Genomic DNA, 15,526 nt, shown 5'->3' with positions numbered 1-15,526 from the left:
GACGAAACGCCTGTAATAGGCAAAAAGTCCCAAAAACCTTCTAACGGACTTTTTGTGGGTTGGGCGCTGGAAAGTTTCCACAGCAGCAGTCTTGTAGGGATCCGATTTCACGCCCTCAGCACTAATAGCATGGCCAAGAAAGCGGAGCTCTTGGAGTCCGAAATGGCATTTCTGGGGTTTTATCGTCAGTTTGGCTGAACGCAGCACCTATAGTACCATTCGGAGCCGGTCGAGGTGCTCCTCAAAATTAGCCGCGAAAATGACATCGTCAAGATACACTAGGCACGCTTGCCACTTCAGTCCAGAGAGAACGGTGCCCATCATTCGTTGGAAGGTTGCTGGCGCAGAACATAGACCGAAAGGAAGCACTTTAAATTCATACAGGCCGTCAGGGGTGACGAACGCTGTTTTCTCTCGGTACCTTTCATCCACTTCTATCTGCCAGTAGCCACTCTTGAGGTCAAGCGATGAGAAATATTTGGCATTGCGTAACCGGTCCAATGCGTCGTCGATACGTAGGTGCGGGTATACGTCCCGTTTCGTTACCTGATTTAACTTAGGACAATCGACGCAAAAACACAAGCTGTAGTCTTTTTTTTTCACCAACACTACAGGCGAAGCCCAGGGGCTTCACGTCGTTGGTAAGCATTTCTTGCACCTGGTTCCGAATAGCCTCTCGTTCCGTTGGCGACACGCGGTATGGGTGTTGTGAAATCGGCTTGGTCTCCGCGTCAACCATAATGTGGTCTTTGGCTACTAGGGTGCGCCCAACTTTCGAAGACGATGCAAAGGATCCAGCAAAATCCTGAAGCAGCTCTAAGAGTCGCAGCCGCTAAACCACCGACAGATTAGGATTAATGTCCACAGTTAATAAAATGTCGGGTGCATCGCATCCGGCTGGCGACGGGGGCGCCAGAGTACAGACGTTCGCTGGCTCAATAAAGTCGGCAACATACGCAATGGCCGTTCCTTTCGCGTGCTGAAACTCGGTCCCAGAATTTATAATCCATAGCTTCGCACAACCGTCTCGCAAGCGAACCAGTTCTCTTGCAGCGCAGATCCCTTTCTCAAGAAGCAGGCCCACGTTCCTCTCTGCCAGTACGCCGCGGTCGCATGGCGAGTCACGTTCTACCAAGACCATAATGCTGCTCCTTGGCGGGACCGTAACGTCAGCAGCTATAATACGTAGAGCGGGCGTTGATGAATCGTCCACGCTAGATCTCACAATGGCTTGGCTCGGGAAAACGTCACACGTGATTCTCGCAAATTAATTATCGCACCGTTAGCCTGTAAGACGTCCATGCTGAGTATGACGTCTCGCGAACAGTGGGTAAGTACAACAAAGTAGACAAATCCGCCAATTGCAACTCTCGCAAAGCATCTTCCAGCCGGGGTAATAAGGTGTCCCCCTGCAGTGCAGCTCTGATGCGCAGTCCATTCGTTTAAAACTTTCTTCAATTTTCTGGCTAAACCACTGCTCATAACTGAATAGTCCGCTTCCCTATCAATTAATGCTGTAATGAGAAAATCGTCGATAGAAACCGGTATGTCCGAAGTTGCGCACTCAGGTTCATCGTCACATGACGCCGTCTGATAGCCGTTATCTTGTGCTAAACTTGATGGAGGATGTTCGACACTTCGCTCGTCAGCGGCCTCACCTCCGCAGGTCGCTGTTCCTAGTTTTCCCGACTGCTCAGGGAGCGGGGGCTCGGCGAGCGGCCAGTGCGGTATGTACATGGACGTGGACTTGGAGAACGACAACGGGAAGAGGTAATGACGCGGGACCCGGATTGTGGGACGTCTGGAGGATTCGTATGCGTCGCCAGGTACTCCTAGATTGCGGGTGGTCGTTCATCACTCCGAGGACATCGTGCACACGGATGAAAGCCACGAAGTCCGGCGCGGCGGTACGGACAGAACCTCAACATGTGACCGGCCTCACCACAGTGGTAACAAAGGGGCCGATTGTCAGGGGCACGCCAGACGTCAGTCCTTTGAAACCGTGCCTCACCTAGAAGAGGAGAACGGCGCGGGCTTGGATCGCGAGTAGGGGTGTCCACTCTGGCTCTGGGAGAATCGTACCCACTATGATGCTGGTTGGGATGAGGCACAGTGGGATTCACTCTTGGAGGATCTCAGAGGGTATGCTGCTGAAGCACGGACGCGTACGTTGGCACACTCGGTGGCGTTGGGTGCGCACCAGGCACAGACGGTTCCGGGATGGCTTGCCTAACTTCTTCGCGAACGTCCTCCGCGAGTGATGGAAGCTTCGACGACGACGTTAGACCCTGTAGCTGAATGTGTCTCAGCTCTTCTCTGACCACAAATAGAATAAGCTCCCTTAAAGCATCATCAGAACCGTTGAAGCCGGAGCCATAGACGACCGGTGACATGGCGGACACGTTACGGTTATAGTGCTGAGCCCTGTGTCGAAGTGTTTGTTCTATCATGGTGGCCTCCGTTAGAAAATATGATGCTATGTCAGGTGGATTGCGCACAAGCCCAGCAAATATTTCTTGTTTCACCCCGCGCGTTAGGTGGCGCACTTTCTTCTCCTCTGACATATTTGGATCAGCACGCCTAAAAAGGCGGAACATGTCCTCGTAGTACATTCCAATACTTTCTTTAGGGGCTTGGACGCGAGATTGCAGCGCCGACTCCGCACGCTCTCTTCGGTCGTTGGCGGTGTTAGGTAGCCAAGAACTGGCAACGGAAAAGGCCCCATGATGCCAATGTCGTTTCGTGGTTAACGAACCACGTCCGCGCTGAATCTTCGAGAGCAAAGTACACATTATAAAGCTTCCTTTGCTCATCCCAGCCGTTGTAATTGGCGACCCGTTAGAATTGGTCCAGCCAGTCTTCAGCGTCCTCATAAAGCTCGCCATGGAAGGAAGGTGGCGTTCGAGACTGGAGGACAACAACCTGGGGTGAAGATATTGTTAGCCGCGATGTTTGCATTAGATCTATGCATGTTGGCGACAGGCGTGCAGGAAAGGGGCCCGAACTCTGGCGACTGACCTCGAAGGCGGCGGCTGCAACTGCGATGGACCGGTGCCAAAACCGTGGAGGCTCTCGGTTGCCCTGAGGGGGGGGGGAACTCAGCAAAAATTGAAATCGTACCCGGCTGCTCCACCAGAAAATTGTAAACTTGTAAATTGTAAACTAATTGTAAACTAATTAACAGGCTAAAGGCTACAGGTATTGAGACTTACGTAATAGACTGGATAGCTGCGTATCTTTCAAACTGCACACAGTATGTTAAAATAGGTGAATGTGAATCTGAAGAATTAGATGTCTACTCCGGGGTTCCGAAGGGGTCAGTGCTGGGTCCCATTCTCTTCTTAATATTTGTTAATGAAATTCATTCTCATGTCGAACCTAATATAATGGTAAGGATGTTTGCAGATGACTGCGTCATCTACACTACAGTGCGCACTATTAACGACCAGATACGCCTTAATTCTTCCTTAACTAATATTTCCAGGTGGTGCCAAGAATGGGGAATGGAAATAAACATGAAAAAAACCGCTTCCATGAGTAAAACCCGAAAACGGGTGCCCTTAAAGTTTACTTATGATCTAATGGGAGTTCAAGTAGCAGAAGTCGACAGAGTTAAATATTTAGGGATTACCATCACAAACACAATGAAATGGGATGCACACATCAACGAAACGTGCATTAAGGCATACAGACAGCTTGCATTCCTTCGGAGGAAACTTGCACGAGAGCCAGCTAAAGTAAAGCTAGCAAGTTATAAGTCCCTCATACGACCAATCCTTGAGTACGGCAGTATAATTTGGAATCCACATCAAGCATACCTTAACAATCAATTAGAAGCGATGCAAAACAAAGCCCTTCGGTTTATTTTTTCGCAGTACTCGCGGCATGTCTCGGCAACCGCGCTGCGCAACAAAGCAGACGTCCAAACAATTTGAACAGCCGGCGACGCATTGCTTCTTTAAAATTTTTTTACCTTCTCTATCATGACTGTATTAATATCAACAAACAAGAATACTTAAAACCATCATACAAACATTCAGCCAGAACAAACCATGACAGGACGATCAGGCCATTTATCACCCGCTGTAACACGTTTAAACATTCCTTCTTTCCGTCCATCATAGAAGTCTGGAATAATCTGCCACTCGACATTGTCTCCTCCACATCTGCAAATGAATTCATCACCAAGGTGGAAATATTTTTTGCCCAGCAAACTGCAACAATGTGAGCAGAGGCATTTATGCGGATTGCCCTAGCAAATCACGGAGTGCTTTGAGTGTATTTCATGTGCATAGATTGTCGGTACGAAAATGTTCCTTGTTGTCCAATGTTCCTTGTTATTCCCTCGTTGTTGTTTTTTTTTTGTCTTCTAGGATATATTGTACACTGTCTGTGAAATTGTGACTTTTTTTTGTCCACTCCTGTATAAGCCTGTCAAAAGGCTTGCAGTATAAATAAATAAATAAATAAATAAATAAAATGTAACGAGTGATCATTGATCGGAACAGTTCCACGCACTACACTCAGTTTGGTCCTCTTTGTCCTCTTTTCAGAGAGGCACGCGGCAATATATATATTGTCATTCCTTGACTAAGGCCGGGCCTCGGCCGAAACGTCGGAAATAAACCATTGTTTTCGTTTTTGCGCCTCTACTTCATCTTAAACATAAGTCTAGATCCCGGAAGACGTTTATGAAACGTATATATACATATATATATATATATATATATGGTGTGTCCAATTCTATATTTTTTCAAGGGTCTACAAACTCCGGTGACACACAGAGCAGTCATATCAATTACAGCTGTTCATAGTCACCTATGCTAATCTGAAGTATGCTTTTCGTTCACTAACGTTAATAATTAGAAAATATTAATAAGCCATTTTTAATCATTGGTGTGAAAGAAAAAGTGTCAATGCAAAAGGTGCAGATCTGAAGCTAGCACTCTGTTAATTTATTTCTGTCAAGTTTCGTATAATACTTCAATTTAAAGGAGCTCTATGCACTGCTAAGAAAGTTCAGTGGGAAGACCACACTTTCAATGAAATACATCTGCGTTAGTGCTAATAAAGTATGTGTAAGCTCGGTGATATCCGTGCAGCTTACCAAATTCCTTGCGCAGCTACTACCATTTCAGGTAGTCTGTAGAAACAAATTCTGGAGGCAAAACAGAACTGGCAATATCAAGCTGGAGCAGTGCGTTTCGTACGTAGTAATTTAAGGATAGCTGGCATTGCAGTTACAAAGTAAGCCTCAAAGTAAGCGCCTCGCTCATGCACCTATTTCGTTTTCATTCCAGAACTGCTTGTACTAGCACAGTGCTGCTTTTTATGGTGTATTTGACTGGGCTGTTCTTAGGAATAGCTCTCACGCTCTGGTTCCGTGGCTGTGACCCTGAGTTATTGGGAACTATTCAGAGTATTGACCAGGTAAGCTTCACCTCACGATACGCTTATTTTTATGCATGATAAATGCATAAATGTGAAGTAATTTGCTGTTTCTGGCTCAAACAGGGAATAATGGCGAATATAAATATCGATATGGGGAACTTACAAACCACAAAGTTTATTCATGCATTTCACGTATTGTCTGTAGATACGCGTTCTACATTAACGGCTCTCCCTGACCTAATATATTACAACGCACCTGATATCTCTTGTGTTTGTCGTTTGCGCTGTTTTTCCATCCAATAAGACTTCAAAATGGCCAATCATTTGCAGTGACATCAAAAAAAGCTATGTTATCAGAAATACTGAGAACACTGCGAAATCTACACTGCAGCAATGCGAACGTCTAAGCGGTGCTGGTGCACACAGTACACCCTTTTACTCTCACCATTATCAACTAAATGCACTGCCATTATCATTTCTAATGTAATCATTTCCATTGCCACTAAATCCAGCGTCATGGTCATCGCTACTATCATCCTCACGATAGACAAGCAGAATTATGATGTACTACGTTTTACGATCCCACGCGTGGCGCAGTTGGTCAAAGCGCTCAGCTGGGGATCGAATAAGGTGATTATTAGATTCCCGGTGGATACAGGATTTATTTATTTTCAGCTATTTTCCTCACGGTAGACAACAAAAATTTTGAAGTGAGTTTTACTATTCCGGGCGTGACGGAATTGGTTAAAGCGCTCAAAAAGGTATCCTAGGGATCGAGGTTCAATTCCCAATTGAGACCGGATTATTGTCTTTCTGATGACGTCATCATAACATTATTCGATTGAAAGCTACAGTGTGACCGAACGTACAAACGCCGACAATATCAGCCAATAATCTATTTCGCCTTAATAAATGGAGAATATCCCGTACACTGTCGTTATGACTGCAGAAAAATATCTGGAACCTCGTATGCGATACAACTGTTGCCGCAACATGCTGCTGTCTTAAATAAAGGCTCTAGGCCGGAGACCCCAGGAGAGGAGGACGAGACCGCTGACACGGATCTAGTCCAAAAAAGAACATTATGAAGTGGCTTCACGTACCACCGCCAGCCGCCATCTTATTTTCTTTTTCCAGTGTCCGTGCATGCCTATGCTCTTGGCGCCGCCAGAGGAGGGCGTTGCAGGGCCCCCGCCTAGACTGTCAGTCGAAAGAAAACTGAAGGCCGGCCGCGCAGGAGGAGCCACGGGAAGTCGGAAACAGCGGACGGTAGGGTTGTAGGTGGCATATGGCACTGAACGATATTCGTCTGTGGTCTCCAGGTACGCCGGCTTAAGACGGTACGAGCTGACGTTTATGGATGGTCATTCTGCAGCAGAGTGGCAGTTTTCTTGGTGCGGAATGACCCGCTGCAGGTTGAGGTTAGCAGTCGTCGGATATCATCCCGTCGAAGAAAGAAGCGAGGAAGCGATGAAATCGGGGTGTACAAAAATGACATTCTGGCGGGAAGGGCGAGGCAAAACAGGCATGAGGTCGTTAACACGATCCACACGAAGCTGCAGGTACAGCAGCCCAAAGTTTTAACTGGTGCGTTGGTTTGGTTGGTTTGTGGGGTTTAACGTCCCAAAGCAACTCAGGCTATGAGAGACGCCGTAGTGGAGGACTCCGGAAATTTCGACCACCTGGGGTTCTTTAGCGTGCACTGACATCGCACAGCACACGGACGCCTTGCTTTTCGCCTCCACCGAAAAGCTGCCGCCGAGGCCGGGATGCGTGCGTGTGAACTGGTGCGTGTGACGGCCGCGCACGCCAATGCACATTTGGGCGGCAGTACAATTTAAGCTGGTTGGTAGCTACGCTGATGTGAAGAAGTGCCTAGGGAGACGCAGGGAAGTATCGCACATCAGCTCCGCTGTACAGAACTGTAGATCTGCTCAAAGGACAGCCCTTTAGCCCAGCAAACACAAGCGGCAAGACGCCAAACCAGTTCGAGCAACTGAGCCTGTCAGCTAGGGCGGCCTTCAATTAATGAAGACGTACCACCACGCTGTTGACGAAGGGTAGGACGCAGTGGTACGGCAATTCCTGCGCCGAGGTTTCGGTAGAGGGAATCAAACAGTGTGGGTTTAAACTGGCGCCCACGGTCTGTTGTGATGTTGCGGGGAAAACCAAAATGGGATACTCACGTAGAAACAAAGGTGTGCGAAGCTGCTTCAGCGGGGATATCACTGATACGAACAGCCTTTGGCCAATGTGTGAAATCGTCCACCATGGTGTGTAGATAACGATGACATTGATAAATAGGCAGAAAACCCATCATGTTGAGATGAACGTGTTTAACGCACGATCGCGTGGAAGGGAGGCCTGATGAGGCGTCTTGGTATGACAGGAAACGTTTGTCACCTGGCAAGGGAGACTGCGCGTCCGCGCTCGCCCATCACCGTTAATACCGGGTCAGGCACTGAGCTGGATGAGAAATCTCTCGACAGCCCGAACGCCTGGATATAAAATGGCGCGTAGTAATGAAGCTTGGACAAAGGGGAGGGGACTCTACTAAGTGGTCGCATCATAATGTTCAGGCGAACACGCATGGGACACAAAAAAAATTTGCCCACAATGACGTTACCGCCTAATACGAAATTTGAGCGCAGCTAATCAGCTGTTTCACCTTCTCGATAGATTGAGGCAAAGACTTCAAGCAAGACACGTATGTACAATTACTGACTTTTTTATTTTTCACATGTATTCTTTCAAGAAACACTCCACTAAGAGTGCTTGGCTGTCATAAATGAATCGTTGTGGTTGGAGAAATGAAGAAAGCAATTGAGTTATCGGGAGGTTGCGGGAGGTTGCGGGAGGCCGCGCGTGGACCCATAGGAACGTTGCACGACGAACAGATATCAGCGACTCACTGATGTCGCTGACCCCGCTAGCGAGTGAAGCGAGTGAGAATGGGATCCACGCACCATGATTCGCTGATGGCCAGCTGGCATTTCGGCAAACGGAGAGCACCCTTGCCGCCACGCAGGTGGCAGAGGGCGGACCCCCTCCTCCTCTTTCTGCATAGCAGCGACGGTGTTCTACACAGTCACGTTGTCTTGACTCGCTAGCGGCGTCAGCGGCATCAGTCAGTCACTGCTATATATCTGTTCGCCGCGCAGGCAGCGAACCAACCCCCCTCCCCCTTCTCCTTTCCTTGTGTTCTCCGGTCGCTGCGCGCACCCCCCCCCCCCCAGCCCTCTCTTCCTTGGAGGCTCCGGTTGCTGAAGCGCAGGCTCGAACTGGGGGGCTGGAAGGGGGCGGAGCTGGTTACGAGGCCGACGCGGCCGACGACGACGTCGACGACGCGAAACCCAGGAACGGGCGCCAAAGATCTGCGCTCTAAAAGCAGGTGAAGAAGCAGGGGTTCAGCATGCTGTCATCCTGCTATGTGGACGAGAATGCCGCCTAATCGATGGCTCAAGATGGAGAGTCAACCGCAGTTATGCGAGATGCGCAAAACGCCGCCACCTGTCGTCAAAACAGCAAAGCGTAGGTGGGCTCGGTCGGGCGCTGTTCATGTCAGCGTCTATGCGCGCGCGTCGTGTTTTTGATTTTGGTCGCGGTTTAACAGGTATAACGCCGTTGTCAACATTCAGCAATGTTTGGGAAAAATTGCTGCGTAGTTGTTTTTTCGAGAACACAAAACCTTGCCAGGAACACGTTTGTATAAGTTTCCAATTATGCTTCACGAGAACGACAACGGCCGTGAATCGCGGCTGTTCGACGCAGGAAGCAAGCAATTCCACCGAATGATATTTGTTCAGGTTAATGTCCTTTTTACGACGCGCTGCTACACGACCTAAGCTAATGCCATTTCCAAATCATGCTGCGATTGATATGCAAATGCTGGTGCGCCGTCAATATGTTGCGAAGATGCCTGCGCTGTAAACGAAGGCAGCCTTTAGATTGACATTCATGTCTTGTATGCCTTGTAACCAACCTATTAGGAGTATCAGTTACGAAGTTAGCGGCAGCGACGGCGGCGTTTGTTTACGCAAGGGAACGGAAGGTGCGTACGTCTGCGCTCGACTGCGAAGCGCGTATGAATTTAAACAACATAAACTTCGCGCAATAAAGCAAGTGTAAAGAGCAACACATAAAAGATGCAGTATCTAGTGTACTGTCCTACAGCACTTTTATAGAAACTCAGAGTATCGCCCTACGGCGCAGCATACTACAGCCCCGTTGACTCCCGTACGTTTTCGCCAGATCGTTCGCTCGGCGTGTTAAGGGCTGTCGAAAAATTCCCGAGCTTGCCCTCATCAAGAAAGCATACGGCAAATTCGTAACGCTGGCCACATCGGATACCGCGAGCTCACCGTAACGACGCTACCCGCGAAAGCGGCCTACGACGGAGCCTTGGCCGTGTGCTAGGCCCTAGTCGTCGCTAGGCCTAAACGGTTTCGCATTAAAGCCGTAGCTGGAAGCGCTTTGGAAATAGTATATTTCATATTCGTAAAACTGCCTTAGTATCAGTTCAATTGTCTCACAAATTGTCTTACAGTAAAAGGAGGGTGCAACTTCAGCGACAGCGTGCAGTGGTGCTAGGGAACGAAATCGAATGAGCTGCGTCTCATTAGCGGTAGCTGCTAATTTGAGCAGAAATTTGTTTGTATTGCGTTTATCACTTCTTCCAAAATCTCGTTACATAATATAGATCCTGAGTAAAAATCATTTTTTTTAAATTCCTTCGTCAAATTAAGCGCGTATTATTTAAAATAAACACAGTTGGCGAAAGAAATCCGCCGTGCCGGCGGCTCGGCGTCGACGGACCGCGGCGGACCGAGCTAGCTGTTCCACCTGCGCTGAGTGCGGTGGCTACGGGTTGGCTGGCAGCGGCGAGTGCGTTTTTTTTTTTTTTTTTTACTATGCTATTTGGCATTTTTCACATAGACGACCAGGTGTAAAATTATAGGAGCACAGTAGTATTTATTGCAGGTGGCACCACATGTCCACTATTATACAGTACGATGCCCTTGCGCACATTGTCAACGCGGAAGTGCCCGCGAGACGCGCACTAACGGCAGATCGCTCACGCGCACTGCGGCCACGCTTGCCGCATGAGACCCGCCTCGTGTTCCAACGGCCGCCGCTACGCGGCTTTCTGCGAGCCAGCGGCGCTGTTATCGGTTCTTTTCATGTCCTGATAACTAGGTCATCGGATTATCGGTCCCCGATAACTAGATGAGATGAACCTCATGCTAGCTTGGCATTAACATACGCTCCGCTAACGATGCTGATTGCCCTAAACGTAGTGAAGAGCATAGCTTACTACATGTAATAAAAGAGAAGCGGTGCTCAAAAGAAGGTGCATATGATCTTCTTAATCGGAAAAACGATTCATGCGCTAGGCATGCACGAGCTTTTTTGTTGACTTTAAGTCCTATTAGACCGCCTGAACTGTTACCACTGTAGCAAAAGCTTTCAGTAGTGTGATCGAACGAATGGTGAACACCTTTTCTTAGCCGCTGGCTCAAGTGGTTGCCATCCAATCTGTGTCACTATCGCCGTCATTTTCGGCAACATCTACATCTGTTTCAGGTTGTACAGCTGGTGTTAACCCTTCAACCCTACTGATATTTCCCAGGTGCCACCTAACATCTTATTTCCAGGAGTTTAGAAGCACATCAGCATTACAGATGTTGAAATGTCGTGTCCTGCGCAGAAGCGCCTTGCTTCCTCCCCACCGTCTAAATATAGTCCCCCAAGGGCGAATGATAAAAAAGCCCCCCCCCCCCCCCCCCAATCTTCTCCCCCAGACTGATATCCTAAAAGAGGCGGTTTCTCTCTCTATAATTGGACAATAATCATGGCAGGTATCAAATTCTTATAGTGAAATTGCCCCTGAGTACGTTATTCTAGACCGGCCCTACAACTCCTTATTCACAAACATAATCCTGATATTGGGCTTCTACAAGAAACGTGGTTACAACCCTGTAAATTATTTTAAATAAGAAATTTTCAAGTCTTCAGAGCAGATCGAAAATCTAAAATATATGTGATCAGGCATCTACCCTAAGAACATTGTACACCATGCATGCCTGAAAACTTTCACTGATTCGTATTTTACTTCCGCAGTGGGCTGATATAACAGTGGCTAATGTCTTTTTCCTTCAGCGTTACTCAGCGCAGACTTTGGCTTAGTCGCTGGCCAAAGCAGCGTAGTAATCGCAAAGCGTAGCAACATAGGAAGTCGGACGTATTCCTGTGGCCAGCTACTTTGGTCGTGGCTGTCTACAAATAATATGCTCTGTTGTGATTCCAATAGAAATTGCCTTCATGAGAGGGACCCGCTGAGTCATTGACCGAATATTAGTAGCAGCTAAGCTAGAGGTAAGGGATTGGTCTACAGATGATTCTGCCACTTCAAGTGATCACTTTACTATATTATTCACTATCCGGTTATCTCTGCTTCGAAACAGCGTTGTCACCCTAAAGTCTGTGAACCGAATTGTTTATAAAAGTGTTATGTCTGCCTCACTTGCCTGTATAGGAAGTACAAACCTTAATGTAAGGACTCAGCAGACAGTGCGAAATGCAGTAGATAACTCAAAATTCATTCTGCGCCAGCAGCCTCAAACGAACAGCTATCGCCTAGGTGGACCGAAGAATGTGAGAAAACCCATCCTCAGGAAATCTGCCTGGAGAAGGCTATGCCACAACCAGGGTTCAAATAATTGGTTAAATTATCAACTCGTTTCGTCATAGTCCAAACAAATAATTGCACAAGCTAAAAGGGATACCACTATAATTTAGGTGGATATTTTTCAAATACTTTTAATCACAAGGTTTCTATATATTCATAGAACGTGACAAAAGTTCCGCAGTCTCCCATCTCACTAAACGTTCAGTGTATTCGCCGTAAAAATGTAAGGAAGCCTTGGAGTGTATTACTCAGTGATTGGATCTATGATTTCAGACATGCTTAGAAATGTCTCTTCACACATTGTTTCACTATGTTTGTGTTACACTAAATTTGACAAGTCAGAGCTGATATAGTCCTGGCAACAATGCATCCTGCAGCAGGAGGCCAAGATCATGTCATAGCTGATATGAATAAAATTTTAGGCTAGGATATCACATGTGACCTGCTAGCTATATTTAATACTTCGTTAGAAAACAAATAAATTCCAAGCATTTAGAAACTGACAAAATTATTTTATTTTTGAAATATTCAGGAAACCGTTACGTCTTAGATAATATTTAGTCAATTGCATTTACTTCAAATTTAGTCAAATAATAAAACAAATGGTGCATAGTTACCTAACAAACATGTTTATGTTTATGATATAGCTTCGGAAGCCAATACAGATTGACTTTCGAAGCGGTTGCTCTCTATTCTACGCTGAAGTGGATCTAGACAGCAGAGTCCATCTCTCGCTTAGCAAAAGGGAGGTTTCAGCTTGGGTGAAATTTGATGTCGAAAAAGCCTACGACACCGTAGAACATACTATTTTACTTAACAGACTAGCTCAATGCACCCTTCAGCTTACATTTATGCATAGATAAGGGAATTTATTGATGATGTATATTTTTGCTGGACACAAGGAACCCTCTGTTCTAATGCATATCGTCAACCGAGAGGTGTGCCGGAAGGATAGGTACATCCACAACTAAACTACTTTTTCGCATTTTGATCAGACACATCCCCATTAGTCCAAATATTACACCTTGTGTGTACGAAGATATAGCTTTTCTCGCCTCGGCTAGGAATAATCATTCCCTTTACCTAATTCGAATGCATTTAAAGCCCGGTTGGATGGTATTGCTTTTCTCTCAATGTAAACAAATGGGGTGAACTGGTATTTTCACCGTCGACTCCTTTGCACATATCACTAGTCCGTAGCTCCCACAAGCTTACACCGGTGTATTCGGTTAAATATCTTGATATGCTTACCAACCAGCATCATATTGGAGCAATGTGTTTAAAGGAGATCGAGCTCTAGGCAGGCTCAAATGAATTTCCAATAAACATTAGGGATGCGTTGAGACACATAATTGCTGCTGTGCAAACCCTATGTGACACCTATACGTAAATTTTGATGTGCTGTTCTCTGGTAGCGCGAACTACAAGGTTCAACCACTAGTCTTACGGAAAATGCGCACTCTACGCATATGCATTGGTCTACATAATATGTTTCAAATGAAATGTTTTATTTGAAAGCCTGAATCCCTGATTTAAATTCCCGCTTCCATCTACTCATGGTGACCATTTTCATCAGGTCGTTTGACCCGGTTACTGATGTCGATACACTGTTTTTGTGTTTCAATCGTCCTTATTCTTTTGCAATCATTGGACACAGTATTAAATGCCACAAGTTACAAGAAGGCAGAACTTGTTTTACTCCGATTCGATTTAAGTTCCGTTCAGTGCAGAGGGTTGATGACTTCTAAGTGACATTGGAATTTATTTATGATTGCCTTTTCCCCTCTGCTGCGAAGCACATGTCCGCAAACTTTTTAATGGTCTTCTTTCCGAACATATAAACCAATAACCTCGCCATGCTGTTCAATCAACAGATGCTACCCTCAGCTACGAAAAAGCGGCAGTCGGCATTTTTTAGAGTATTCGGTTTGGGATTATTCTGTTCGCCTCCCTGATTACATTCTATAGTCCTTATGGAATATTTGGCTGATTACAAACTTTCATGTCAAGGGTCTCGTGTCATCATCCTCGTTGATCGTTTATCAGTTTTAGTCTTGCTTGACACTTCACGAAAACATCATTTCAGCCGTTTCTTTGATTTTGTTTTTTGCATGCACTGTCAGGAGGTCCGTTGTGCCTGAGCCCCGCCCAGCAGGTGTTCAATAAAATGAGGTGGCTGATTTCTTACGAACATCACCTCTTAATGCGTTAGTGACGTATGTATCTCTTCGATATTTTAAGCCTGCTGGCAATATCCAGGTTTCAGCGATTCCAGCTCATATCAACCAGTTACTTAATACTGCCTATTATCAATAGCTAGCATATAAGTGGAATGTCCTGGCATGTAATGTTCGGATGTCCGAGGTTTCAATAACGCCGATATGATGCATTTCCAGCTTGAATTTAAATCTGTGAAAATGTGTGTAGACACAAATACACCAATGTGGCTCATGCGGGGAAGTTTATTGTATAGATCATTTCCTCCTCTTATGCCAGAAGTCCGCACGTCAGGGAAACTTACCTGGAGGTCTTTCTCTCCAGGTTAGGTCTCCCTTTGCCTACCAGTGTTACTACCTCTATGTATTTTCCCACTCCCCTCTGTAATGCTGATAAATAAATAAATAACAGCCTCCTCCCCCGCCAGAAGAGTCACGGAGGGCGGCAGTCTCAGCTGCTGCATGAAGAGACGACTTAATGGCCTGCACATGAACGCTTCAAGCTCGCTGCTGCTTGTCGCGTTGTCTTGATTGTCGTAGGCCAAATTGCTTGAGCTGTCTCTGAAACTCAACCACATGTCTAAGCAAGCACTCGGCTCCCGTCTGAAGAGACCAGGTGAAAAGGAAACTGCCATCGTTGTCCGAGAAAAGCCCACACTCAAGACGTTCAGGACCCACGTATGCCTAGAAAACCAAACGTGCTGCTTTACATAGTCACACATTTACAAGCGCACGAAAAAAAGAAAGAACCTGAGTATCAATTTGGATACATGGTGAGGAGCACCTCGGACCGCTTAGAAACAGCGGCTAAGCGCGTCCGCATTCCCATCTAACCTCCCCTTTTTGTATGTTATTTCAAAATTGTACTGCTGTAAAATCAAGCTCCACCTCAGAAGGCGACTGTTCTTCGATGTCGCAGTTTGCAGCCAAGCCAGGCGACAATGGTCCGTCTCTACGGTGAATTTGGCCTCTCCAAGATAGCACTGCAATTTTTGAATGGCCCATACAATGCAAGCGCACTCTTTCTCTGGCGCGCAATAAGCCCTCTCTAGAACTCAGTTTTCTGCTCAGGTAGAGCACGGGGTGCTCATTACCGTCGTCATCTCTCTGGCAGAGAACAGCACCTAGCCCTCGATCACTTGCATCATACTGGACCGTGAATTCTCGGTCATAGTCTGGAGCTCGCAATACCGGACGGCCCATCATCAGCACAGCCTTCAGGTTTACGAAG

General features: G+C 46.6%; 1 protein-coding gene across 1 annotated transcript in view; it reads left to right on the top strand.

The window, feature by feature from the left end:
* Positions 1-15,526, top strand: part of LOC146209871 (sodium-coupled monocarboxylate transporter 1-like) — a 216,187-nt gene that overhangs the window by 99,120 nt on the left and 101,541 nt on the right. Inside the window, exon 7 of the mRNA XM_084581392.1 lies at positions 5,301-5,430. Coding sequence (XP_084437518.1) covers positions 5,301-5,430 — 130 coding nt within the window. The remainder of the gene's footprint in view (positions 1-5,300; positions 5,431-15,526) is intronic.

This window comes from Amblyomma maculatum, chromosome 1 (assembly GCF_055883805.1).
Source record: "Amblyomma maculatum isolate TAMU_Amacu chromosome 1, ASM5588380v1, whole genome shotgun sequence".
Taxonomy (NCBI): domain Eukaryota; kingdom Metazoa; phylum Arthropoda; class Arachnida; order Ixodida; family Ixodidae; genus Amblyomma; species Amblyomma maculatum.
The sequence above is the reverse complement of the archived record's forward strand: the minus strand, read 5'-3'. Positions and strand labels throughout refer to the sequence as shown.